The following is a 27,714-nucleotide window of genomic DNA, read 5'->3' on the forward strand; positions in this document are numbered from 1 at the left end:
TTGTTTCCTGTGTGAACATGTGCTTACAAGGAAAAAAAAATTCATTTAATGAATAATTGCTATCATTCGCATATCTATAATATTTAAAATTTAATATAAAATAAAGAACTAATGACCGAAACTTCGAGTTCGATTAATTGTTATTTCGATATTCCACATTTCGATATTTTAAATCGATTCAATCGATTAATTTGATTTTCGATTATGCCTGATCTTAGATGTGGGAAACGCGGCGAAAAGTTGTGAACGCTAAGTAGTGGGTTAAGAAATGAGAATCTGTAATAATCCATAAAACGCGTAGTTGCTCAACTTTTAAATTAATTCATAATGATTCTAAAAAAACTTGTTGTATTGTTTCTTGTAATTTTACCTGTTGTGATATATTCAACTAGCAACGGCAAGTATTTATGCTGTATAATGATATCTGTATGTTTGTAATCTAGTTTCCAAGTTTGATTTCTCAGTATATTTTTAATGACGTGGCTGATGCAGCGTAAAATTTTTTGTGTTAGTAAACGTTTACAAATAAACCTTACATGTTTTAATTTAAAAGTATTTACTAATAAGTTTCGATTTTTAGAATTTTTTGAAATTCAGTTTTAAAGGGACCTATTCGCCGCATTTAAAGGGATTGCAGCTTTTAATATATTAATATAATTTATGGCATCTTGACTTTCGTTATTATTTTTAAATTATCGAAATCAGTTAAATTAAAATCGATTCATTTATTGCATTTACTTAAACCCAAGGAGGTTAGAATAGACCTCCTTGGTTAAACCAGTCAGATAAATAGTAAATGTCTGTGCATTGAACTGTGAATTGTTTATTTCCTCATATTAAATCTTTAGCGAATTTCAAAATGTTACATTATTTTAACGAGATTTTCAATCCTGAGAAACTTTATTTCCTCATATATAATCTTTAGCGAATTTCAAAATGAGACAGTATTTTAGAGAGATTTATAAAGATTTAAAGAGATTTTTAATCCTGATAAACTATCTATATTATTTTTTCAAACAGTGATATAGCTGTAGTTTTTCAAAAATGGTGTATCTATTGGTGACACATTGGTTTTCATATTTTTTAGCAATTATATTCCAGTAGTTGGAATGAAAGGTAATGTAAATATCAGTTCCTTGAAAAGGATTCTGCAAAATTTTCACCCCAGACTTCGTTGTGTTATTTTTCAAAATGTAATTAACTGAGATATATTTTTCTCTTCTATTTGAGTGTTAATATAATGATGTAATGCCTTTTCAGTAAAATTTATTCATTACTAGCATTAATTCTTTACTCCTATCTGTTAGGTGCTTTCTTCTGTTTTAAATCGAAAAAATTTTCACAAATATAATTGCATCAACTGAATGAAGCAGGTTTGACAGTATGTAAACATCATATGTCAATATGTAGTTAGTGATATTTTCTTATCAACCTGTGTTTATTAATACTGTATATGGAAGGAAAACATGCCAATTTTAAATCTGAAATTAAGTAAAAGTTTATACTTGCGTATTATTGCAACCATCTTAGTAAAAATCACCACATTGTCAGAAGTCGCCAAACTCAGGCTATCATATGTATAACAGTTATTTGGGAAACCACATCCATTGTGAGTTGTAATTTAAAAATTCACCGAGTCACCTTTTTCTTCTATAAAAAACTGCTCAACTGGCCTAAGTGATTGTACTAATATGTAAGTACCGAAAATTTAATCTTTGGTTGTTATTATTAAAACATTTTGAAGGACACCGAGCAAGTTTCTTCTTCCTCAAAGAGCAAAAATATGTCGGTTGCTTATATAATATGTACTCATTTTAAAAGCTGAAATTACAGTGAAAATATTTTTGCTTTAAGGATAAAAGCTTATAGAAATTCATATGCGATATATTTTGTTGTGTAGCCTGTAGAAAGAATATCAAGACATCATATAGATTAAAATCTTGGTAAAATTTACATAATAGTTCCAAAGTAGTTTTTAATATACGCTTTGCATGCTTTGAAAAATAGTTCAGTCACATAAAAATTTTATATAAGGAATGAAGTTAAAACTAGATAGCCATGAATTCATTAATTAAGCAAATAAAATTCCTTAGCTTTTGCATATTAGTATGATTTATATCAGGATGGTAAAAGTTTGCAATTTGGCGATCCTTTTTTAATGCCAAGATTGGTGCCAGGAAGGCACAATTTCAAGATGGCCGCCACACAAAAACAAAATAAGAATCAAAGAACTTCACAAACGCTGTGTCCATGTACACATGAATCTATTTTCACTTAAAAAAACATCAGAGAATTGCACAAACTAGGCATTGCGCTCTGCCTTAACTTTGTCCATGTACACATCTATCTATTTTCATTTAAAAGAGAAAATCAGGAAGCTAAAACCATCATGGTAACCAGAAATGAGGTTTCATTGTCAAAATTTAATAAAATTTGTTGCTAATCGAAGGAGCACCCAATTCTATACTAGAGCCAGCAGGTGTTCTTAAACCTTTTTCAGTCGTGACCCCTGGACTCCATAATATTTGTGAAAATTTTGTCGTTTCCCATAAGCATTGTGCAAAGCCTAAAGATGCATTTGTGAAACTGTCAATTTTTTCACTTGTACTGTAATATACTATTGCAGTTTTAGGTCATTAACTTTAATTTCTAATTTTAGCACATAGAACATTGTGAAAATCTTAAATAAGTAACAGACAAATTGATAGCATCATGTGCAAAGCAAGTAAAATGAAAGTTTATATAGTCAAAAGTCTTTAATCCGGACTCGTCGGGACTTCGGCGATTCCGGATTATAGATCATCAATTTAAATCTGGTAAGATGTCATGCAGAAATGATACAATTAAAAATATGAAATCGTAATTTATGAAGTAAAGAGCAATTGTGATCTAAAGGGTATCACAATTTACAAAAAAAAAAAGCTTATTTGTTTGTTTACTTGCCGCGACATCCCCCTTTCCCCCGCAGAGCAGTGTGATGATAAACATATTTCGGAATGGTTAGAGAAACAAATCACCTCTCTGTCGCTTTCTTCATGCCTTTATCCATTTTTTGCAGCAATTCCACTTTTTGTTTAATGGACATCAAAACATGCTTTCACTTTGTAGATCCTTTGACAGCTCCAGAATCGGAAATTCTATTTGACATAATCGAAAGTTCAAGCTTACTTTTATAAAATTGCTCTAACAGTCTGCAAAAAATAATAAGCCGGATCCAATTCGAAGATTAAGGAACAACGCAATCTGTAACATTAACTGAAATAGATAATTTTAGCTTAGCTTATACCATCTGTTATACATTAAATGCGCATGCATGAACATTATGAGCATGTGTAAAGGTATTATGCGCATGCGCAGAAAGTTTTGTAACTTTGAGGTCCGGATTAAAGACTTTTGACTGTATTTTAAAAAGAATGCGTCAAAACGTTTTTGTTTTTCCTTTGTCTATATTGTCTTATCCTTATCTATTTTCAGATACATTGTGTAAAAATATTTGGTAATAGTAAAATTACTATAATAAGTTAGAGAAATATCAAAACTGCTAAAATTTTTGGCGACCTCCTGCTGCAGGTCGCGACCCACAGTTTAAGAAACTGATATACAATCATCATTAGTGGAAGTATGCAAGGATATGGTTCTGTCGTGTACTCGTATGGGCATCTGTTGCTTCCTGGGGAATGTTTATCAAATAATGTGTAATAGCTGAGCAATTCACATGGTGTTCAGTTCAAATAATTAACATGTTGAATTATAACTAGAGATTACAGACTGATTTGTTTTATTTTGCCATAATTTTTGCCCAGATTTTGTAAATGTTGTTCTCTGGGAAATTCTCCAGTTAGAGAACAGTCATTTAAGAAGTATTAAACTATTGCAGATGTGACCAGCATATTGATTCTGAAGCAGATTTTGGTTGATCGTGGTTATCAGGTAATATTTTTTGTAGATTGCACATGCAAAGCACAGTTTTATTATGCTCCAACAATTATTATTTTATGCTCCAAATATATTCCATAAAATTGGCTTCTAGGTTAGCCCAGAGCTTGACTATGTTGAATTGCAAAATTCATAGGTCAGTTGTGCTGCTAAATTTTTGTGGCAATAACACCAAATTATAAATAAACATTGGTCATGCCTAAAATGTTGGATTATCCTGACTAATGATTGTCTTCATACTGTAGTATATATCAACAGGAGTGCAAAGGTGCCAGTTCTGCTTCAACTCGTACCTTTCTTCTAATCTCAAAAGAAGGTAATTGTCTTAAAAATTACTATGTTGACCGTTCCCAAGTAATGCTTTGATTAGCATCTGACGAACTGAAGCAGTAATATTTAAAAGTTTGATATCATATTATATTGAAAGAATCCTAGATACATGAATGTTCATTAAATGTCATCCAGGAAATCCCTTTGTTATAGAATATAGTTATTAGCAGAACTTTTGGTTCTCTTGCATAAATGTGACCAAGATATTAAATTTTCTTGTTGAAGTAGAATAGTTTCTGAAGGAGTTGGTGTTCATAATATATGCCGTTATGTATATTGGACCAGTACTCTTCTGTTATCCGGACCGGATTCAGAAATGTATGCATGTGTCATGTATTTGTGTGTATACACGCACATATATGCACCTACACGCGTGCATACATACATTTCTGAATCTGTCCTGATAACAGAAGAGTACCATTGGACCTTCCCTATTTAAATTCACATTATGTTGAGGATCTTTGACCCAGTAAAGTAGGCAGTCAGCAGAGCAGTGAAAACATTTAGTATTTTATTTTTAGAGTTCTAAACCTTCTTGTAAGCGAAAAATGCCTTTTTGTAGGACGCACTCCAAACCTGACAATGATTCAACTGACTATGAGCACTCGATCAAACGGACACAACCCAAGTTTAAGGAAAAAAAAAAACACTTCCTTAAAGACGAAAAACCTCTTAAACAAAGTAAGAGGAAGCACACCAAATCAACTCCTGAACTGAAAAGATCTAAAACCACTCAACACACTGATTTCCCGGAAAAAATTCAACAAGCAATCCAAGAGGCCAACAAAGTATCATTTGAAGAACTAATCCATACCCTCACAGGCAAATCAGTCGAAGATGCAACTTCCGACCTGAAAAAGAACATCCCTAAAATCAATGAAAAATATGTAGCTTCCCTAAAGACTGCATGCCCAGAAAAATTCTACGAAAACTGATAAAGAAAGCAAAGACGAAACCGAAATGGAGATCGCTATTGAAGCGAAAACCAATAAACCTGGTGAATGGCTCACCCCAAAAAAGACAGCAAAACCAAAAGTAACCCAAGAAATCAAGGAAATCCCTCCCAAAAATGGATTTGAAACTAACATCGAACACAGAAGCTAACACAATCAATTCAACTGAAGAGGAAATTCCCCCCCCATTGTTTTTAAGCAGAACGCCATTGATTGGCTGGAAGTAAGAGAACTCTTGCAGAAAGTTTGTACAGACAAAATTGAAGCAGATATGAAAGCATGGCTTTTATATGTAAACATTAAGAAAATTGAAGAATATTGTGATGCTGCTCTCTTATCACAAGCCAAGAAAATCCCCTTTCATGCTTTTCAAATCTCAACTGAGAAACTTTTGAAAGTCGTAATGAAAAACCTCCCTGAAACCATGAAGGAAGAAAATGTATTGCAGGATCTTAAAAGATGTGATTTTCCTATTTTAAAAGTAAAACAATTTCCAGGAGTGCAAAGAATAACTTTGAAAAACTCCTAATCTTTTTACTCGAACTACAGAAAACGAACGCTGGATATGCTATTCACCATCTCAATAATATGTTTGGAATCAACATCAGAATAGAAAACTAACATCCAAAAAAGAGAATAATACATTGCTTTAAATGCCAGGAGTTTGGACACTTCCAAATCTATGTCATAACCCTGAAAGATGCTGTAAATGTGGAAAAATGCACAGAATCAATCGATGCACTTTAAAGCCTAAAGAAAAGCCAACTTGTATTTTCTGCTCAGAATCTCATGTATCTTCTTATCATGGATGTTCAGCATTCAAAAGACGTTTTGAAAAGAAAATTGATCCCAACTTCAGCCGATTTTCCACAGACTTTAAAAACTGCAATAACTAATGAAAACACCATTTCGAAGATTTCTGCGAAACTTCAAAGTGAACTTAAGCCTTTCCCTACAGAAACTAAATATGCCTTAGTATGGTTATAAGACCCAAAAATTAGAAATTTTCTATGAAAAATTTTTTCTCAGACACAAAAAATCTGAAACGCAAAATCTCCAGAGGAGTTAGCCACAGAATTTAATGCAGCACTCACGCTGATGAAATTTTCTGGACTTTTTAAAAATGGTATTCTTCACAGCCTTCTGGACTTAACCTTTTCCCGGGGGCTGGGACATATATGTCCCACACTTTCATTACTTTAAATGCGTCTCAAGAAATTTCAGTAAACTATGGAGATTTAAAATTTACTCCTTAATATGGATTAGGAAGAGCAAGATCCTGTCGATTTGTTTTTCTGTTTCTTTCATTTAAAATAAGTGACTAAATGGCCAAAATACGTTCGAAATTGGCCCCTATAGCCCACGGGAAAAGGTTAACGACAAAAACTCAGCAGTCACTTGGGTGGGTGACCACCCACGTGACTGGCCTTGACGAATCATCTTTATCTCCTTACTGTTTGTCGGTTACCAAAATCGTATTAATTTAATTAATTTTTGCTAATTATTGATTCTACTCAACCCTTGACTTTGCTAAGCTTCGTATTTTCGCTTAAGTGGTGGGGGTAATGTACCTATTTACTTAACAACTGCAAGTGCCCTAGGGCAAACCGAAATCGTATTGGCAATAGCTCTTTAGTAGCTCGGGCCTGTTTGCAAAAAAACGATCCCGATCTCTAATCTGGAATGTAAATAATAAAATGTACAAGACATATTTCTGTTACTGAAATAAAAAGAGCATGGTGTATCATCATTATCAATGCAAAACTATGTAAATGGTAATTTTGCAGTTACTTTGTGTAACACTAAAGTATGTTGGACACTGAGCAGCAAGAGAGCACCTATATAAATCATGGGGGAATCTTCTCTTCATAACCTTATTTCACCACATGGGGATACTCCCATGGACATGGACATGGCCAGTACATATACCAGAAGACAAAGTTTGTAATTTTTATTTTATGGGGGAACATCTGAAAACAGAAATTTCTACAATTTCTATTCAAGTTTTAGATAACTGCTGAACTCAAGGATGCAATCCAAAATGTAATTACAACAGCTTGTCAGAACAAGAACAACAGCTTGAAGAGCAAGAACTATATGGAACTTCAGGGTAAATGTGCATAACACAGGGACAGGTTATTTTGGGAAAAATCTTTTTATTTTGTAAATATAGATTTGATCTTGATGTTTGCATTGTGTGATAGCATTCTATATTAATAATTGATAATAATCATTAAAAGCACTGCATAAAAATTATGAAAAACTTTGCATTGATTATGACAAATGCCTATGATAACTTTGGTTTTTCAGTCAAAGTGTTATGTTCTGTCTGTTATTTCCATTTTATATTGGGGATTTGCCTCTGGACATGTTTTGTCTATTCTGTATTTTATAATTTATTTTTATCATATGTCTAATTTTTTCCCAATCTTACCATTTGCAGGATTTGTAAATGCTGATATTGACATTCCTGACGATGATGAAGAATCGGAAGCAGATGTAGAAGATTTACAACCAGATTCAGATAGTGCTGTGATAGGCAAGGTCAGTGAAAATTCTAGCTGAGTGAAAATTGATAAATATCATCAATGCAGGATAACTACTTTTCCCCCTTATTCTTAATAAATGAGGTGTTTCAACTTTGAACATCTCTTTTGATAATTTATTCATATATGCATTCTTGTTATTAAAAAAAAACTACACTAACACTACACGGGTAGGTGTGAGCTTAGAGTTTAAAAAAAAATGGAAAATAAATTTTTAAATGTGTCAAAAAAGCTGTCTTAGTTTGGCATAGAGTTTGAACAAAATTATGATAACAAAAATAATGGTACTGTCACATCATCCACCCAACCATCCAACAAAATCTCCAGTTGTTGGCAACTTAGCATATGGAAAATGGTAATATTGTTACAGATTTGGTATTTAAATAGCTAATGTTGAATTATAAATTAAATTGTTTTATTTGATGTGCAGTGTAGCACGTGACGAATATTAAAGGAAAGCTAAGCCAGAAAATTAAAAATACAAGAGCATGTGCATTTAATAAATAAATATCTCTTTTTTTGATTTTGAGAAAATTCTCACGCACGGTTTAAAATCTTATAAAAGGAGGAAGGCCTCTCAATTCGTTGTTGTTTTAAGAGTTTGTTTAGAAAACTGCTCTTGTTGACTGTAGTGAATTCGCAGATTAGCTTTTTCTAGCTGTTTTGAATTAAGTTCTCTTGAACATCTGAGTAGTTAAAAGATAACTACTGTGAGATATTGTAACGCTGAACGAATATCTGAGGAAAATTGATCATTTTTGTTGTGATAATAATAAATTTTGTTCATTTTTCATCGGACTTGTACATTCAATTCAAACAAACCTGTACGCACGCAACAATATATAAAAAAATAGTGGCGTTAAACAGTCATGAATTAACAAAATCAAAAATGCAAGAAACATATATGATGAATCGGTAAAATTACACAGAGCTAACATTCATAATGAAACACTCAAAATTTCATAAAATAATAATAAATTAACTAAATTAAAAGCAGAGCAAACGTCCATAATAAAAAAATAACTTTCCGTTTTCCTGCTCTTCTGTTCATGTGCACTGATCTGATTTAACTTTAAAAAAAAATGAAAATTGCAGAGCAAACTGCCACATCTCTCCATGTATACATCAACCTGTTTTGATTTTTTTAAAAAGAGAATTGCACTTATTTGGGAAAGAAAATGTTGTCATTGTTACCTTAGAGCAGTTCATAAACTAGTTCTGAGGTGCAAGGTTTCTAAAGTAATGTAAAATCAAAGGTAAATAAAAGCTAGCCAAATGTGTCATTTTATTACTTTTAACAATAGTAATGAAAATCAATCCAGACAATATTTACATTTTTACGCCAGTGGATACCATTTAGCTATCTGCTTTTAAAATCTTTTCAAAACAGTCTTTTTGTTTTCCTTCTAGACATTTTCTCCAAGTGCAACTTATTTGGGGATGCACATTTCTACACTTTGCTACTACTATACTGCAGGTCAATCTAACTTGAGAACACTGGATATAGTAGAGAGTGTATGCATCCACCGTAGAATATAGTTCTACTATTCTGAGAAGTAATATTGTAAAAAAAACACCATGAAATATGAATACTGTTGAACAAAGAGAACGGAAGGAAAAAAGATATGTGAAACGCTGGATTAAGTTGCATCCAGCTTTTTGTTTAAAAATTTGCTAAATCGTGTCAATCATTCGATGACCAGCAGGAAGACATCCCCCCCTCTTTTTTGGCATTATTGGCGAAACTGCAAATTCGAGCAAACCCGACCTCACCCCCACTCTTGACGTGAAAAGCAATTAAAGTATTCATTCACTGACCGGGAGGAGAAAAAAGCAATTGTTATGGTATATGCTTCATCTTCGACATATGTATATAATTCTCAACTTCATAAAGCTGGAAAACCACTGCACAGTTCCACTAAGATTATCTTAATGAATAGTTTTTGTCAAATTACGGGAGCATTTTTCTAATAATTCCGATAATGATAATGTTACTTGTTATAATAATCTTAGCGGGATTGAATACCTCAGTTAAGAAAAAGAGCCACAAATAAAAAATACTAGGGCTGTTTTCAAGGCCAAAAATTTAAAAAAGGTAAAACTATAAGCAGTTATAAAAGGCATTATAAATATAAGCTAACAACCCTTTGAAAATATATGAAAGTGTCCCTCCAGCATCCAAGTGGTTAAATCACTGAATACTGGTAGTTTGAGATTGTTTGAACCCAAGCAAACGGGCTGTATTCATGGCCAATTTGGTTTTTCCCATGTGTAATGTGAATACAGTCTTATTTCTTTTAGAAAGTTCCCCCACAAATGAATTTCAACCCTTAGTCAGATAGTTCTTCTTTGCTTTGCTATATTTAAATCACCTAACTTAACCAATACAAAAGTACTGATCAATTAAGTTAATTATGGTAGAAGGAACTAGGGTTTCTATCTAAAGGAACCAATGGCTGCATGGGGACTTTATAAGGGACGTCTTTTATATAATACACTGAGGGACTCGCATGCAGTTCAGAGCTTACAGTCATTACAAAGGAACTTGCTACATACTACCAGTGTTTCATGGCTTAAGCAACTCTATCATTAATATGCTTGATTTACAGATGATTCCATCTAAAGAAAGGAATAGCTGGAACTTTCCATATGATATGCTTGTTATTTTATACCTCGAAGGAAGTGTATGGTTTTTACCTAACTTATACAGTCCTACACGACAAAAAATAATTCGCAGATTCTCAGAGAACTGAATCAGCCAGCTTTTTATAAATTGAGAGATGTAAAAGCAACGTATTCCCCTGCTGCGAAGCAAAAGACTCACCTTTCATGCCCCATCGCACATAGACGTTATATATGCAGATTAACCACACAACAATTTTAAATTACATAAAGTTCAGAATGAATTTCTGTCTCGGGCTTTTCATTAAGTTATACATGGATGAATTACTTTTTCATTGCAATTCTCAGATGTATTTCTGTTTTGCATATCACAATGTGAAGATTCAGATTTTTCAACCACGTTTTTGCTCACCACTCTAGTGTATTTGTGTCATGTGTACAGTTCACCTCGGTAATTTTAGCAATTGGTACATGTTTATTCCTCCATTTCCTGAAAACCAGTTCTGATTTTTTCATTAGAGTTATGAATAGAATCTGATTCTTTACAAACAGTATGGTAGTTCAGAATCAAGTCTGTGTCTCTATAACTTGTATTATGAAACACACAGTTTGTGAAGTGGATATATTTTCTTGCAATACTAGAACACTGCTTAAGCTGTACATCAGCTTCTCTCATACCTGCATCACATGAATTTTCAGATGGTTGTATACTTGCTGTGTCTTTGTAATTTCGCTGTCAGTTTCTACCAATTTCTTCCATCTTTTCTTTAGGCTCTTTAGAACCTTTATTTCCATGAATTTTTTCTTCACCTCTTTCAGATGCTTTACTAGCCACTTCTTTTATTTCTTCATCTTTGCAAACAGTATTATCATTTCCACTTCAGGCAATGGCCCCAGCGGCCGAGTGGTAAAGTCGCTGAACACTGGTTCGTGGTTCAAATCTCGCGAACAGGCTGGCTGCATGGGCGTTTTCGTGGTTTTCCGCATGCACAACGTGTATACGAGCCAGTTTTCCTAAGAAAGTCCTCCACGAAGGCATCCCTCCCCTTAGGCAGATAGCCCTAGTGTGCTTTGCCATAATTAAATAAGCCAAACCAAACCACTTCAGGCAATTGAGAATTGAAAGCTTCTTTCCTGTCTTTCATTTTTTCTTCTTTTCGCTTTCTTTTTTCAGTCGTGTTAGATGTTTCATCCTACATTTCTTGATCTTTTTCTGATACTTCACCAGCTATGTCCTTCATTTCATCCCTTAATTTTTCAGATGTCACTACTCTCATTTCCTTATCTTCTATTTTGGCTGCAATTTTTTCTCTAAACTCCAAGATGTTGCTTCTAATTGCTTCTAATCTTCTTTTGCTTCACTTCCATCCGTTGGATTTGCTCTTGCAGCTTTTCTTGTCTGGCTTTTATTTCTTCTTGAGACGATTTTATTTCGATCACTAACTCTCCTTTTCTCTTTCATCTCTTCTAGTAAAGCTTTTACATTTGCAAACAAGTCTATCAAATCCTTCATTTCCTCCGCTATGGCTTTCTTCTTCAGGCAGGTCATGGCATTCACTCACAAACCCCATTTCTGATGCTATTTGTTGTGTTCTATGGCTTCGTGGATTTGGAGTGATTGACGACAAAACTTCATGAAGAATTAAAACACAATTTATTCACCAGTATTACGCAGGACCGTTCCAAAGACAGGTTTACAGTTCATCGAAAAACTATGCAAACATTGAAACAGTCAGAAACGCAGCCTTCAGGCTATGAGAAGATTACAACTTCACAGCAAAGTACTAAATTACAGCTCCCGACATGGTTCAGTCACTCTCTTACTAATTTCTGAACTCAAAACACTGCTACTAAACTTAACATACTCTCTACTCTGCATACAGGCAGGGTATATATAACTTTTAACCTGCCTTCAAGAACATTCTTGGGAAAACCGGTAAGAATTCGATTTAGAATATTCTCACTCCATCTGTGTCACATCGCCAATTTTGTCACCAAATGGGTGATTTTGTGCCAAATCTGGCAACCTTACCACCCTAACCCCTCTTTACAGGGAAGCTATCTTACTACAGCTGGGTATTCTGTAAAACTTAACGAAATTTTTATTAACAAACTCTAGGATTTCAAAGCGAGCAATGGCTACATGTTATGGAAAAAAACATCTTTATCTGCAGCACGAGACTATCTATCAGAAATTCTGCAAATATGCTGTTTTTAAATATTGTGATATTGCTGTTAAATTGAATGTCGTGATTTAAGTGTGAAGAGTATGATATTTAATAAATAAAAGTAGCACACAATACATTTAAAAAAATGCTCCTTTGGGGCAGAAATAAGATCTGAAAGCTTTCAGATTTTTATGTTTCTATTAAGAAAGTTTTTTTTTATTCTTTAATCAGATATTTTTGCTTTATATATAGGGTGATGCATTGGATGAAGAGTCTGATGACACTGCTCTGAAAACTTCACCTGATGCCGATACGACCTTTATCTTTACGCAACCTGCTGGATTAGGATTAGGTGAGAATGTTACTTCTAGGTTTTTATTATGTATTTAGAAAAGGCTGTAATATAAAAATTATCTTTTTATATACAGTAAAACAGAAGTATTAAATTCAGTTTTTATGAAAAGTTGCATGGTAAATCTTTTCATGGATTAGATTTATCTGCAACAGCTTTGTAATCAAGAAAGCTGATGATGTTGCTTAGCATGAATTAAAAATAACAATTTATTGCAGAGAGAATTTTTGTAATTTTTCATATGAATGTGAATGGTTGGTTATAAGGTAGATTTTCAAAGTGAATAACTGTTAAACACTAATGACAGAGATCTGAGACCACTGAATACTAAAATTTTGAGCTGGTTGCATGGATTTTTTCTAGCTATCTCGTTTGATATATTGGTTAAAGGCAGTGGTTACTGTGGCCAGATTTTGATACCAGAGGCATCGGTGTTGTACATCAGATGCCTTCAGTGGTATGTCTTAATGCATAGCTGTTAGTGGTGAGATGGCAAAATGACCAATGTGATTGGCTGTTTGTTGGGGGGGGGAAAGTAATTTTTTATATGTTTAATGTAAATATCCAGTTCTTCTGATAAAAGTTCTTGAAGAACTTTCAGAGAAAGGCTTCTGCTTGTTTCTCTAAATTGGCTCTTGATCAAAAACTGAACTAAAAGCAGTTGCTGTTGACATAGATTTTTTGCCTAGCATAAACCAAGCAGTTGAAATTTCTTCTCAACATGTCGAAATGCAGTCTATCCTTTTTAGAAGATTATAAGAATTCTGTTATCATTCCTTTCTTTTCATCAATTAGCTATAAAATTGTGTGCATTTTATAGAAATTCTACTTTTGGGTTGTTGCCAGCAGTGCTTCATTTACATTGGTTGAACTCAGAGAGCTGTAAAATTTTGCATAAATGCGAGACATAAGGTAGGGAGAAAGAAACACATAAATTGTCTGTCTCCAAACATTGTTTTTCAGCATTTTCTATTTTTCTGCAATTGAAACTTATCAAAAAATATCTTCCATGTATAAATCAGATTTTCTAGAAGCATTTCACAGTCATAAAAAAATCTTTCATTTTCATTTATAGTTAACAATCCCAATTGCAATCTATTTTTACCCTCAGCTTTTGAGCAAATTATTTTAGTTTTCATTTTTCATCAAAAGATAGTGTCCTTAGCATGATTTCCTTCATGTCATTTGCACTTCTGCAACTGAAGAAGGTTCTTCTGTATTTAAACCTCAAAACTACTATTGCAAATTTATGAATATGAACCTGATTCTTGTTACCTTAACATCTGCAATATTCGAGAGCTTTTGATGGATATAAAATATCATTTTATTTTTTATATTCGAAGATCTCATGCTGCCTAGGGATTTGTTAAATATTGCTTTAGTTATTTTAGAGTAATTTATTCATTAACCATGTAATAAAGTGTTTCTATGGAGGCAGTTCAGTATCAGAGTCGTATAAGTCTTTGGTGACATTTGAAGTTTGCATGTTACAGATAGTTGATTAACTTTGCCTATCTTGGCAGCTAAGTGTGAAACACTTAACAAGGAAGATTATTGTATTTTATAACATCAGTTAACAGATTTAACAGCAGGCTTCTTTCATGAATTCTTTTCTGCTTATTATAAGTTGAATATTTATAAATATCTTATCGTTGATATCACAGTTTTTCGTGTGTATTGTTTGAAATCACTCTTTTTTCCTTTCTTTAGAATTACCTGCTGGAAAAGATGTCCATTTCTTGGTTGGTTTTGCAAATCGAGGCTCAAAAGATTTTACAGTTGAAGCTATGGATGCATCCTTCCGCTACCCATTAGATTTCACTTTCCACATTCAAAACGTAAGGCTTTGATGTTGTAAAGAAATGAAATTCTCAATTTTTTTTGTATTTGTCACACATTTTTTTTTTTTTTTTTTTTCCTTTTTTTCCTCCAGTTCAGCACCATTCCATATAATAGAGTTGTTAAGCCAAAGCAAGAAATCTCTCTCTACTATGCATTTTATACCAGTGAAACATATAGTTCCCGTCCTTTTGGCTTAGTTGTTAACTTGTATTATAAAGATTCTGTAGGTATTTTTTCTTCCTTGTACAATGAATGGTTTTTGCATTTCATAGAGAATCAAAATATCTTTATAATTTTATAAATTTTGTTTCAAAGGACGGTCGTCAGTATTTAGATGCTGTATTTAATGAAACTATCACCATAGTAGAAATAGAAGAATCCCTTGATGGAGAAACGTATGTATATATATATATATATATATATTTAAAACCAACAAGTCTTTCCAATTCTGAATAAAAATTAATTTTCTTAATATTTTGTCTCTAGGTTTTTCTTGTATGTTTTGCTAGCAGCTTGTGCAGTTCTTATTCTAGTTGCAATACAGCAATTTTTAGTTTCATTTACGGTATGTATGAAATTTTACACCTTAGACCTTTTGCTACATGTGATAGTTAAGTGAAAATTTAATTATATATTGCTTGTTTTAAATATTACTTATAATTTCATGTTTTCTTTAATCTAAGATATGCCCTTTAAGTATCACCAAAAGGGAAAGACCCTTAAATGTTACAAAAGTGATTACATGAAATATAATACTAGAATACATCATTAGTTTTGCTAAATGAAATACTTTTGCTATATTGAATTTTATTATTAATAACAAAAATAGTCACCCTTTATCAGTAGTATGGTATTTATTACTTATCACAGGCATGCTTCCTTCTGGATCACTATCAGAATTTTAGTCTGCATTACATGCACACTGTTACACTTCTGCATCACCTGTATTATCTCATAATATAATCTGCATAATTAGAAACCTTTTTAAAATGACCATGACAGCTGTTTCCAAAGCACAACGAAAAGAGCAATTTTAAATTGCATTCCATTAAGACTTTAATATAGAGAGGTATGGAGTATCTTAGGATTGAAGAAATACGTTATTTGAAATTGGTGTAATCATTTCTTTTTCACTGGTGATTGTAGTCCAGATACAGCCAAAATTCTGAATTTTTTTACTTTATCAAATTCAGAATTTCTGGATTTGAAAAATGTAGACTATAATGAATAAATCTGTAAAATCAAAATCTTCTTCAGTTTTGTTTGAAAACTAATATATCATTCAATGATTATATAAATTTGCAACTTCTAGACTATATAGAAATTCATTGAGGGGTTAAATTTCTTCTCCTAGCAAACTTAAGTTTGTCTTATTCAGAAAAGTTGTTTTTGCTCTTATGCTGAAACAGAAGAAATTGATATTGTGAAGTTTTGGGCTGAAGTATTTAGACATACTTTTTATGAAATTTTTTTCAGTGTTACTTTGGAGAGTCCAGTGCAGATAAAACATTTGTATAAATATTTTAACTGCATTTTATGATGGAATGTTCAGTGAAAACACCACTTCCTTGAGAGAAGACAGTTGCTCCTACAAAGAGTTATGAAGTATTATAATGCAGCAGATAAAAAATTTCTTGTAAGTAGATTCAGGGTTGCCATGCTACCCAAAAAACAAGGAAGAAAATTCGAAAGCTGATCAAAAAAATCGGAAAAGTTGAGGGGATTTCCTACTTCAATCCCCAAAAAAAGCAATTTTAATGCCAATGTTGGAAGCAATCACTTTCTTGGAAAATTATGTATCGTGTGAGTGTCATTCGGACAACTCGCGTAGATCCAGTTTTCGCAGCGTCAGTCAGATTGTCTTTTAGAAAGGCAAAGCAAGTTTCCAGCATCTTTTCGTTTTCAGTAACCTCAAGAATTTATAGATTTGCATGTGCAGTGCATGGCGAACAAAAATAAATTCATTCCTTCGCCATTCTCATATAAAACAAAATCTTTGCGTTTTATATGAGATAAAAAAAAATCAAAACTTTTTCTTTTTTCTGAGATGCCTTATTTGTCATTTTGCAGTAAAATGAAAAAAAAAAAAAAATCAGTCATTTAGGTTAACTATTTAATATACCTATATTCTCCAAAATACTGTCGATTTTTGCAATTCAGCTTTTAATCTTTTAAGTATCGAACTTTATTTTAATGTTATTTGTATCATTTAATGAGGCTTCTTCCTTCTAAATTTATTTCTTATTAGTTAATAATACTTTCAGATTTCAGACAATTTTCTCTGACCTTGTGAAACTAATTCTAGCAGTATGATGAAATTACTATCTCACCAAATTTAGTGCATATAATTTTTCCTTATGTATGCTGCTAAATAAATATAAATTACTTAAATTTATTTTAAAATATCATTAAATAGATTTCTTTCTTCCTTTAACTGCAAAATGTCTGCAGAAAAGACATTTTTTAATCCCGATTGGGCAGATTCTAATCTCAATCCTCATAGAGAAAACAACTGCTATTATACAATTGTTATAATAGTAATGCTTTGTGGGTTATATTTATGTGTATAGTTGGCAAATTTTTGCATTGTCAAGTGATACCATAATAAATTTACCCTCAGCACAGCCAACATGCCCTACGCAGATAGTATGTAATAATATAGCCTGGAATTTTCTTGAAACACACCTGGAAAATAAGGGAATTTCATTCTCCTGATTGAGTGGCAGCCCTGTAGACTGTAGTGTATTTCATTAAAGAAGTAATTTTACTGTTACACAAATTCCCATTAATTTTAGGCTATTTTCCCAGACCTTATGAATAGGAATTTCTTCAACAAATACAAAAAAATAATAAAATTACTTTTTTTGGTTATTCTTAGTTAATTTTTTGTATTTAAGTATTTTTAAAGCAGCTTTCATTAGAATACGTGTAAAACTACAGTAAGTTGCGGCAAGGCTGCAAAGTAATCTTGCTCAATAATCCAAAACCTAATTTTAAATTGAATTACTTCTTAGGATTTCATTTTATGTACTCTCAGTAAGAAATTATTTTATGCAGTTGCCAACCACTATCTGACAGTATGTATAAACAATGTCAATCTGATTGATCCTTTTTAAAATCTAAGATCATATTAAGCAGATGCTGCATGGAAAAAGAACATTTTTGTGTGTTTTGAAATGCATTGGATTAGTTTTTAAAATATATATCATTAGTTATTTGTATTTGCTAGATTTTTTTAAAATGTTGTAAATTGAATTTTAAAAGATGGAACTGCTACAACTGCTCTGTTTATTAAAAAAAAAATTATTAATATTATTATTACTAGTAGTATTTTAGTATCTTATACCAGTATAATTGGTTGAGCATGCAATCTTATTGAGTTTGAAAGGAGGTAAACAGTGTGGAATAAATGAAATCACACTATCTTAAAAATATGAGACATTAGCAATTTGGTACTTGTTCATTAGCTGGATGCAAATGATTTACATGCTTTTTTGTATCTACCAGTATTGGCAAGAGATTAGAAAGTAGCCAATACAGTATAAGAAACAACTTGAAATGTTAAACTGCATTAAGACCAGGGCTGTGAAGTCAGACAGATTTTGGGGTAAAAGGAGTCAAAAACAGGTGGACTCCGACTCCAGTTTTCGTTGGACAGTTTAAATTTGCAATGAAATTAAAATGATTTGAAAAAAATTCATGACAAGCTGAATTATTATTTTTATTTATGGACTGTATACATTAATAAATAGTTTTCTATTTTATTGACCTATTAATAAATAAATATAAGGAAGGAGGATGGATGTGATATTTGCCATCAGTGAATTATTTAGTTACAGATCTCACTGGTAAATTTAGGTAAACAGCGATAGCAGCAAGAACTCCTAAAATTGATGCCATTCTTAGGAAGTGAACAGGAAAAGGAACAATTATTGATCAAGCAATGCGATAAAGAAGTACATATTTGATGATAAAGAGGTTTTTAGAATTAAGAACTTTTTTAGGAGATGTAGATAACCCTGATGTTTCACTAACAAACTGGAATGATCTTGCAGAATTGGAAACTCTTCTTGCTATACTGTATATAGCCACAAAAAAGCTGCAATCTGAAGAATTGGCAAGAGGCAAGAATGGGATGCTTGTTCTTTCTGAAATGGAGGTTTATTGCAGAAGGAATCATTTCTTCAATGAAGGAAAGAGAAACTACTTTGCAAGACAATGAGATCTTGCTGGGTTCAATATATGGAGATTCGAAACGCCTAATTTTCTTGGATGACAAACTAATTAAAAAGGCAAAGAAAGTCATCTGTGAACTTTCATTAAGAATGAAATTATTCTCAGAATAATTGAAAAATTCGAATCAGGACAGTCAAATGGCAGACACTGCAATTGAGTCTCTATCATCCTTTTCCATTGATGAATTAGATTTTGAGAAATATTTTTGGATAATATTGAAAAGGGTAAGGCCAAAGCGAATGAAAATAAAAAACAAGAGCCTTTAGATATAAAAATGGAAAAATACAAAACTTCTACACGGCCTTTGAAGAAATAGAGAAATATGATTGCACTTGCAAGACACCTCTTTTAGAACTTATAAAAGTCTATACTGAAAAGTTAAAAGAAGTAGCCCTAACAGTAATAGCTCTTTCTCCTATTCAAGTTAGTGTGGAAAGACTCTTCTCAGTTCTGAAGTTTATCAAATCGGATCTATGGCCCTCCAACAAAGAAAATCTTGCCAAAGCTATACTACTTCTTAGAAATAACCAATGCCAGTTTTTTTTTATTTCATAATAAATTCTAATTAATATAAATAATTTGCTATGCCATCAATTTTTTTCCTGTAGCATCTATTACTTCTTTTATAGTAAAAAAATAAGCTGTAACCCATGTTTACATATATATGAGGGAGTCGGGGGTCTGTCATTTTCCCTACCAACTCCACAGCCCTGATTTAGACTAATAATTATATTCTTGAATATGCACTGTATCTTCAGAGAAACACCAAATAAATAAACTAAGTCCAAATATGATACATAAGATAGGGGCAAAAGCTTCTTAACATAAAATGATTATTTTTCGCCTAAGCACGTTGAAATACAGGGTACATAGTTTACTGTGGAAACCTCATCACAATTAGAAACTGCTGGATTGGAGCACTTCAGATTCAAACATCAGTCAGTCATTAAGGACAAGGTTCATAAAGTGGTCTGCGATCAGATATGGAGCCCCAGTCTAGTTTTAACCGCCTGCCTGATTATCCCGAGTTATCTGAGGTTTATATATATTGCATTTAATTATTATCCCGTGAAAACTCGTGCGAAGCAGTATTTGTTAGTACGATTTGTTTTATCAAGGTTTTACTCGGCCTAGAGGAAATGAACAGAAATATTCAGCTTTGATTGGCAGTTTGCCAAGTTTTGTTGGTTGCACGGTTTTTTTGGAGGGACTGGTCACGTGTTTCCCTATTGTATAGTATATGTCGACTTGTGGATTAGTAATGTATAAGGAAGGATACATGCATTAAAATAAAATAATGGCGATAATGCAAGATAGCGAAAGCGATGATTTTTCAGATAGTGATTATGAAGAAGTGGAAAAAAAATTTTTTTTTTAAAATCAAATCCAACGAGACAGTGTACTCTGTGCTCCCGTTAAAGAGATTCCATTGGTAAGCCAGTAAGAAAAGAGACCAGATACCGGTATAGAATGTCAGGTATCACTTTGTGTTGTCCCTTGTTTCAAAAACTATCATACAAAGACTAATATTTAACTTTTTTTCGTTTGCCCGAGATAACTTGGGATAGTAAACTAGTATTAAAACTAAATGCTTTTGCACATTTAAAAATTCAACTTAAAACCAACATATTTTGATTTGTTTCGTTTCATTGTGTTTAATAATAAAATAAAAAATGTGATGATTTTTTTGCAATTTTTTTCAAAAAAATTTGTAAGGGAAATGGTTAATTAATTTGTCATGTTTGGTAGTTCATCTCATTGTTCAGCATCATGAAACTGTGCAACTGGAAAATAAATAGATGCTATTTACTTGTTCCATAGAATCAGCGTATTCTGAATGAAAAAAAATTCATTCCACAGTGAAAGTTGTGAGCAATGTGGCATTGATGATAGGGGCTTCTGAACTGTTTCATGTGGGTTCACCTAAAATTAGCTTCTGTGATTCACTTAACAGTGAAATTTACATTTGGGACATCCAGCATAATTAGCAAAAGAATGCTGGCTGTATTTGCTGTACACAGTTTTGATTATAATCTTTCAAATTATATTATAAAAATCCTGCATCTGATCTCGGCTCAGTAGAAAATTTTAAATTATTTGCATACTGATTAGAAACTTGCTGCATGCTTGGATGAATTGAGACTGTGAAGTCTTATTTGTGCAGTAGATTTGTAGTGAAATTATTCTGTAGGCTGACAGGATTGATTAGTAGTTTGCCTGCAATATCTTATTAGGATATATGGTTAAATGTGCTTGTTTTGTCTTTTGTGCATAACGTAACATACATATACAGAAGTAAAGATTTCCAGTGAGTATTCAATGATGGGAGTTTGGTGCCAACTACTGGTTTTTAGGGCTTTGCCAGTTACCAGTCTCATGGTCACCTACAACAGTTGCTGTCCTTAGCTGCTTTGTTTGCATTTAAGTTCAGAATTTGGGTTGCATAATTTGATGTTCAAGGCAGTCAAGCCAAAATGGCTATCTAGACTACAGTAATTTGGAGCAAACTACTACTTTAACATCCTCCCATCACCTTAATATGATAAACAGCTTGCACAGTTTGTGCCAATGAGTCCATGGAGACCAGAATGATGTCTTTTTTTGTATTGTGAGCAATAATATGCTTGTGGCACACCCTGCCACTGAGTAAAAAGCAGTCACTTTGGTCCATGCAACTGTTTTGGACTGATTGATTTAAGCATCAAGTTATGATCAGCAGTTTCCAATTTCTAAACCCAAGTGTGAGCACAGTGACTACGGACAACGACTGTGCCTTCTATTAGCAGGCTTAGCCATCAGCAACTCTACACTGTGTAGACCAGGAGTAGTTCATTATTATTACAAATTATAGATGCTGCCACAAGACTGGCAAAGTTAACTATGTCTGTTGTAGGTACAAAAGATATCTATGAGATTAATACTTCAAAAAATTAAATATATTTTACTGTTTCTATCTGTAATGGAAATATTTTAATGCCTGAATTATAGAAATCAACACTTAATTTTATTTTCAGAGAAAGAAAATATCTTCAGGCCAAAAAATTGAAACAGGGACTCAAAATCATCAAAATGATGTAGATTATGACTGGTTGCCTAAAGAAACTTTAAATGAACTTAGTAAGTGCTTATAATTTTGTTAATAAATTTGTTGTGATAATAAAATACCTTCAAAATGTTTGCTTATTTATATAATATATTTTCACTGAGCATGAGTATTTTTCATATAGTGTTAAGTGTTTTATATGAAAATGTAGGCATGAATATACACAAATTTTTAAGGTGGATATTAGTTATTGACCTATGAGTTTAATTAAAGGTCTACAAGTTGCAAAGCTGTAAAATGCTATTCATTCCTCATTTAGCTACCAATGATTAAAGTGCAGTTTCTTGTTGATGATTTTTTATGAAGCTGCTTTAACTTTTTGAAATGAACAGTTTTCATAGCTTGCCATAGATTGAACCAGTAACTAATGAAATACAAAATTGAACTGTTAAATTGAATAAAAAAAGTTCAACCATTTTTAGATTCAGTATCTTTAAAAAAAAAGTAGTAAAAGCCATTTCTTTTTGTTTATTTGTAGAGCATTAAAAAGTCATGTTGCATGCATACATGTTCGTAATAGACTAAATGCACAAGTCCAATAATAGGTTAATAAAATTTATTCTTATTGAAATATATCAGAACACTTGAATTTTCTTCACAGATATTCGTAAAAGTGTTCACAATATAGCGCAGTGCAATCAGTAGTTATGCCTCGACTAAAAACATAAAACTACAACGCAATGCAAAGCGTTAATATCTAAAGAGAAAGCTAATTCGGATATCTCATTTCACATGGAACTAAACAAATCACAACAAAAATAACTAACCAACTGACTAAAACGTTCTCTCTCTGGCCTTTTATAGATTTCAAATGGTCAATTGCAAGATATTTCTCATACTTTCTGCTTCTGAAATTTACTAGAAGGCAATAAGAGGATAGGATTATGGTTACAGCTAACATAGTGATCAGTTACATATATTCAATTTCAATACAATTCTTGATACAAATTACCGAGATAACATTTACTCACTGTTAAAATGCACATGCCCTCTATATTTTTACTTTTCTGACATAGCTTTCTCTTAATTATTACTTCATGCTACATTGCATGGGAAAACACAACAATTTTAATTACAATTCTACTAAAGTTAGCTATTTAAATGCAAAATTCATAACACTGCCCCTTTCGCAAGAACTGCATGTCCCTGAACTGGAAGCCACTTACAACTATGGCATCGATGCAATAAACATTACACTACAAAAACAAACAATTGCAATAAATAACTTAATTAAATACTAAATCAGTAAATGAGGGCACAAATTTATAAACAAATAGAACCATAGTCTTATACTGTTACGAAATGTACAGGCGCAGTGAGATAGCTTCCCCGCAAAGCAGTTTTAGGGTTGCCATAAAAATGGCAAGGAAAGGCAGGGTTGCCACATTTGGCAACAAAATTGGCAATATACCATGGACGGATGGAGAACCTTCTGGAATGAATTCTTACCAGTTTAACCCAAAATGTTCTCGAACACAAGCCGAAAGCTATATAAACCCTGCTGGTTCGCAGTCAGTGTGAGTGTGTGCTTCGTCTGGCAAGCTGATAGTCAGTCATTGAGCGAATGTCTCGAAGTCTAGCGCTGAGTTGATTGTTGAGTGCACCGAAGGAGTCTCTTAGTGCATCGGTGAGAGAGCGTGTTGAGCTCCGGGAATGACTGAACCGAAGAGTCAGGAGCCGTTCTCTGTGTGTCGTTTGAGTGCATCGCAAGTTGTAGCGTGGAGAGTCTCGAGAGTACGTGGAGTTCCTAGAACGACCAAGGAGAGTCGAAAGCTGTACTATGGTGCTTTGCAGTGAAGCTGTCTCCACCGTTGTTGCCTGACAGTGTGAAGACGGTGTCGCTGATTGTTCCAGCGTATTTATTGTAGATCTTTGACGACTGTAAAAGTGTTTTGGAGCCGTCTTAATTAATATTGGTAAATAAAGTGTGTTTCGATACTTCATCAAGTATCATCGTTATTCACTCCAAATCTAAAACCCCATACGAACGTAGAGGAGGAAAATAACATAACAACTGGTGTCAGAAGGGGAAAAAACGCAACAGTACACTAATGATGAACAACTTTATGCTTAGAATTCGATGAATTACGGATCCAAACTATGATGACATTCAGCCTGATTAGGACCTGTAAAGACCATCCCAATCTTGGGTGTACTCCTCAGGCTTCTTGTCTTGTCCTTCTGGAAACCACCAACAAGAGGTTGTTAAGGATGGTTCGATTAAAACCTCTCTACCATGCCATATTTTGAAGAATAATGGAGTCGTTCGAGTTTTGTCAATGCCAAGTAGCTTACAGAGTTCTTTCACTACAGCCAATGCAAAATTTCTTCCTTTATCGGAATGTAACTGAAGAGGCACTCAGAACCTGGACATCTAATGCTGTATCATTACCTCTGCTACCGTGACAGCCTCTTGATCGGGCATAGGCTATGCTTCAGGCCACTTGATAAAGTAATCAATGACAACAAGGATGCATTTGTTGCATTTAGCAGTTTGTGATAAAGATCCCAGAATATCAAGGACAATGTGTTCAAAAGGTGCTCCTACATTGTAAAGTTGTAGCTTTCCTCAGCTGCATTTCTCTTTAGTCCTTTCCAACCCACACAGGCGTTGCAAGATTGGCACCACTTTTGCACGTCATCCTTTGCATTACTCCAATAGAAACGCTCACAAAGTCTTCATTATTCTGAAGTGGGCTGCTGTGCAGTTGTTTAAGGACGCTGGGGTCTCAGAAGTATCGCCTGCCACTCTAAAGCCTATTCCATCATCCAATTCAAACTTCTGGTACAAACTGCTAAATGCAACAAATGCATCGTTTTGAATATGGAGCGAGTCCCAGAGAGCGTTTTGTTGTAGAACTATAGATTGAAGTGTTCTGTTTGAAGACTCCATCAATTAAATTATGGATTCAATGTCGCCATCTTCCTGCTTATATATTTCCTGACTTTATAATCACTCCACTGCTTTCAATCAGCCGATGTTAGTGTAATTTGTCGAGCAACCGAACTCAGCAGCTGGTATTTCTCTTCAACCCTATTATGATATTGACAGCTTTCTGAGCAAAGTCTTCCAGACAAAGTGTCAGCGTTTCCAGGTGCAGATCCCTTCTTATGATGAATAGTTATGTTCTCTGCCACTGAAAAGTTGTTTTTGAAGTCCAAGGAAAAAATGTATTTCCTTAGAAATCCAATCCGAGTATGTAAGAATCTGTAATATCTGCTACATATGCTAGGTGATGGTATGCCAAACTTCCAAATGTGATGTTTACATTTAATTTCCCATCAATTTCGATTTTTTAGGAGCTTCTCATTATCATTCAAATTCTGCTCCGTGATATGGTCTTACTTTCTGTGCCCAGGGGTGTTCTGCAATTCCTATGTACGTGGCCTTAAGCATCACATTTCCAACTTTCAATTTCTTCTCACTCCTGTTCCGTATCAAAGCATTGACTTGTGTGGTTAAATCATCTAAACAAGCAGTCACTTGATCCACTGGCTCCTGGATTTGAGCAAGCTCTGATTGGGTAGCAGTTTATACGAGTTGCTTGCTGGGCTGCCTCGAATTTCATGGCATACACCAGAGCGCTTTTCAAATCCTTGGCATCCGCCATTCATAGGTTTTCTATATTTCAAGATCCCAGATGCTGTCGATGAAGTACTGCAAGGACACGAGTTCTCTGGTTTCCGCCGGGCATTTCAAAAAGGTGAGATGAGACAGCCTTTCAACATTCGTGGCAAATTCCGGGAGTGTTTTCGTAGACTTCTGTTGATGAGATTTTAATTGAAGCCTCGCCAAAGCGCAGCTCCATTGCACCGGATAAAGCTTTGAAATCTAGCCTTTGGTTTTCCAGAAGAGTCAAAAGATGTTTGCTGTCAGATTTACTTACCAGCTTACATCTTTTCTTGACCCGCCTTTATTTCTTCTTTGAACCACCAACTGCCTTAATTGTTCTTCCATCGCTCTTATCACTGGCATTCAATCCCACTCCTAACACCAAAAAGTGTTGCACGCATACGGGTTTGTAATGCACACGTCCGATAATAGCTTAATAATATTTATTCTAGTCAAAAGAAATATAACAGAACGCTTGAATTTTCCTCAGAGATATTCATACAAGTGTTCACAATATCACACAGTGCAATCAGTAATTATAGTTCAAACTACTAAAAACGTTAAAATATAACTCAATGCAAATTGTTATATCTAAAGAGAGAGCTAATTCAGATATCTTAGTTCACACAGAACTAAAAAAATTGCAACAATAACTAAGCAAATGACTAAAGTGCTTTCTCTCTTCGGACTTTTATAGATTTTAATTGATTGCGATATTTCTCATACTTTCTATTTCTGAAAATTACTGGAAAGCAATAAGAGGATGGGATTACGGTTACAGCTAACATAATGGCCAATTACATTTATTTAATTTCAATACAATTCTTGATACAAATTATCCAGATAACATTTACTCAAATGTTAAAATGCACGTGCTCCTGCATTTTTATACAGGGGAATACAACAATTTTACTTGCAATTGTACTAAAATTATCTATCTAAATACAAAATTCGTAACAATATTTAACCATTAAATAAGCTGTATAAAAACATTATGGAAAAAGCATGTTAAAAGAAATACCAGTACAACCATTTTTGTTGTCATATTTAGTATTCGGAAATTTTCAATAGATATTTCAGGTGTGTAACTGCATATCTGAACTTGAAAGTATTTAAAAAAGTGAAATTGCATATAATTTTTCATTCACTTTCAGATAAATCTCCACGGAGAGCTGAGCGGTTATCACCGAGAAAGCCAAAACAAAATCAGAAAAATGCACAGACTTCTCCAAAGCAGCAAACTCCAAAAGAATTCAATCAGAGGCGAGCAAAACGAGGAGTTGGTGTTAAAGATGAATGATAGATTTTATATATGTGCAGTTGAACATAAGTTGTATTGCCAATTTGTGTTAATTAAAATATGGAATGTGGTTTTTTAAACATTTTTCATTTAAAAATGGGGAATTTACATACAAGACTCAGGTAAACTTGTTTGGAGAGAATTATTTATTTAACCAAAAAGAATTTTGGTTAAATCCCAATGTTTATCAAATTTCTCAAGCAATGGTTACCATGAAACCAACCTTCAAAAGATATCTAGCACAAGAACAATAACAGGTGTAAAGTGTGACATTTTTGTAATTGCCTACAATTTACAGAACATCGCATATAGAAAGTAGCCTGCATGGTTTCAATATTTGAAGTCACAGAGTTACACATTAAGGCAAAATTTCTGGTAGGTGTCATGCTTGTCAAACAACAGTGCCTGTTGCTTGAGTAGCACAATGCAGGTCATGGACACATCTGCAAATAAGTAATGTTGATCTGTATACAATTAACGAATAGCTTATAATCCCTACCTTGTGTTAAGGATGGAGATGAGCAGAAGTACCCAATAAATGATAGTTTTCCGGTATGCCGATAAATGCTTTTTCTGTAGAAATCTTTAATAGTAAATAACTAGTTAAGTGATGCAATCCTTCCTGCAACTATGGTAACAACCTGTAATGTACCTTTCCAGAGAGAATAATCAATCTCAGCTTGCTACAAAGTGGGGGACCTCAATTCGATGTT

General features: G+C 33.3%; 1 protein-coding gene across 1 annotated transcript; it reads left to right on the forward strand.

Moving 5' to 3' along the window:
- The first annotated feature begins 210 nt into the window (after positions 1-210).
- On the forward strand, positions 211-27,081 carry l(1)G0320 (signal sequence receptor subunit 1 l(1)G0320). The gene is made up of 9 exons (XM_035364238.2): positions 211-397; positions 7,663-7,763; positions 12,808-12,907; positions 14,618-14,745; positions 14,841-14,972; positions 15,065-15,144; positions 15,236-15,314; positions 22,000-22,102; positions 26,856-27,081. The coding sequence occupies exons 1-9, from the start codon at positions 328-330 to the stop codon at positions 26,999-27,001; spliced, it is 939 nt and encodes a 312-aa protein (XP_035220129.1). The 5' UTR covers positions 211-327; the 3' UTR covers positions 27,002-27,081.
- Positions 27,082-27,714: the final 633 nt, after the last annotated feature.

Source organism: Stegodyphus dumicola, chromosome 1 (assembly GCF_044657685.1).
Source record: "Stegodyphus dumicola isolate Sdum_Otavi_A_Nest chromosome 1, ASM4465768v1".
NCBI classification, from domain to species: Eukaryota; Metazoa; Arthropoda; class Arachnida; order Araneae; family Eresidae; genus Stegodyphus; species Stegodyphus dumicola.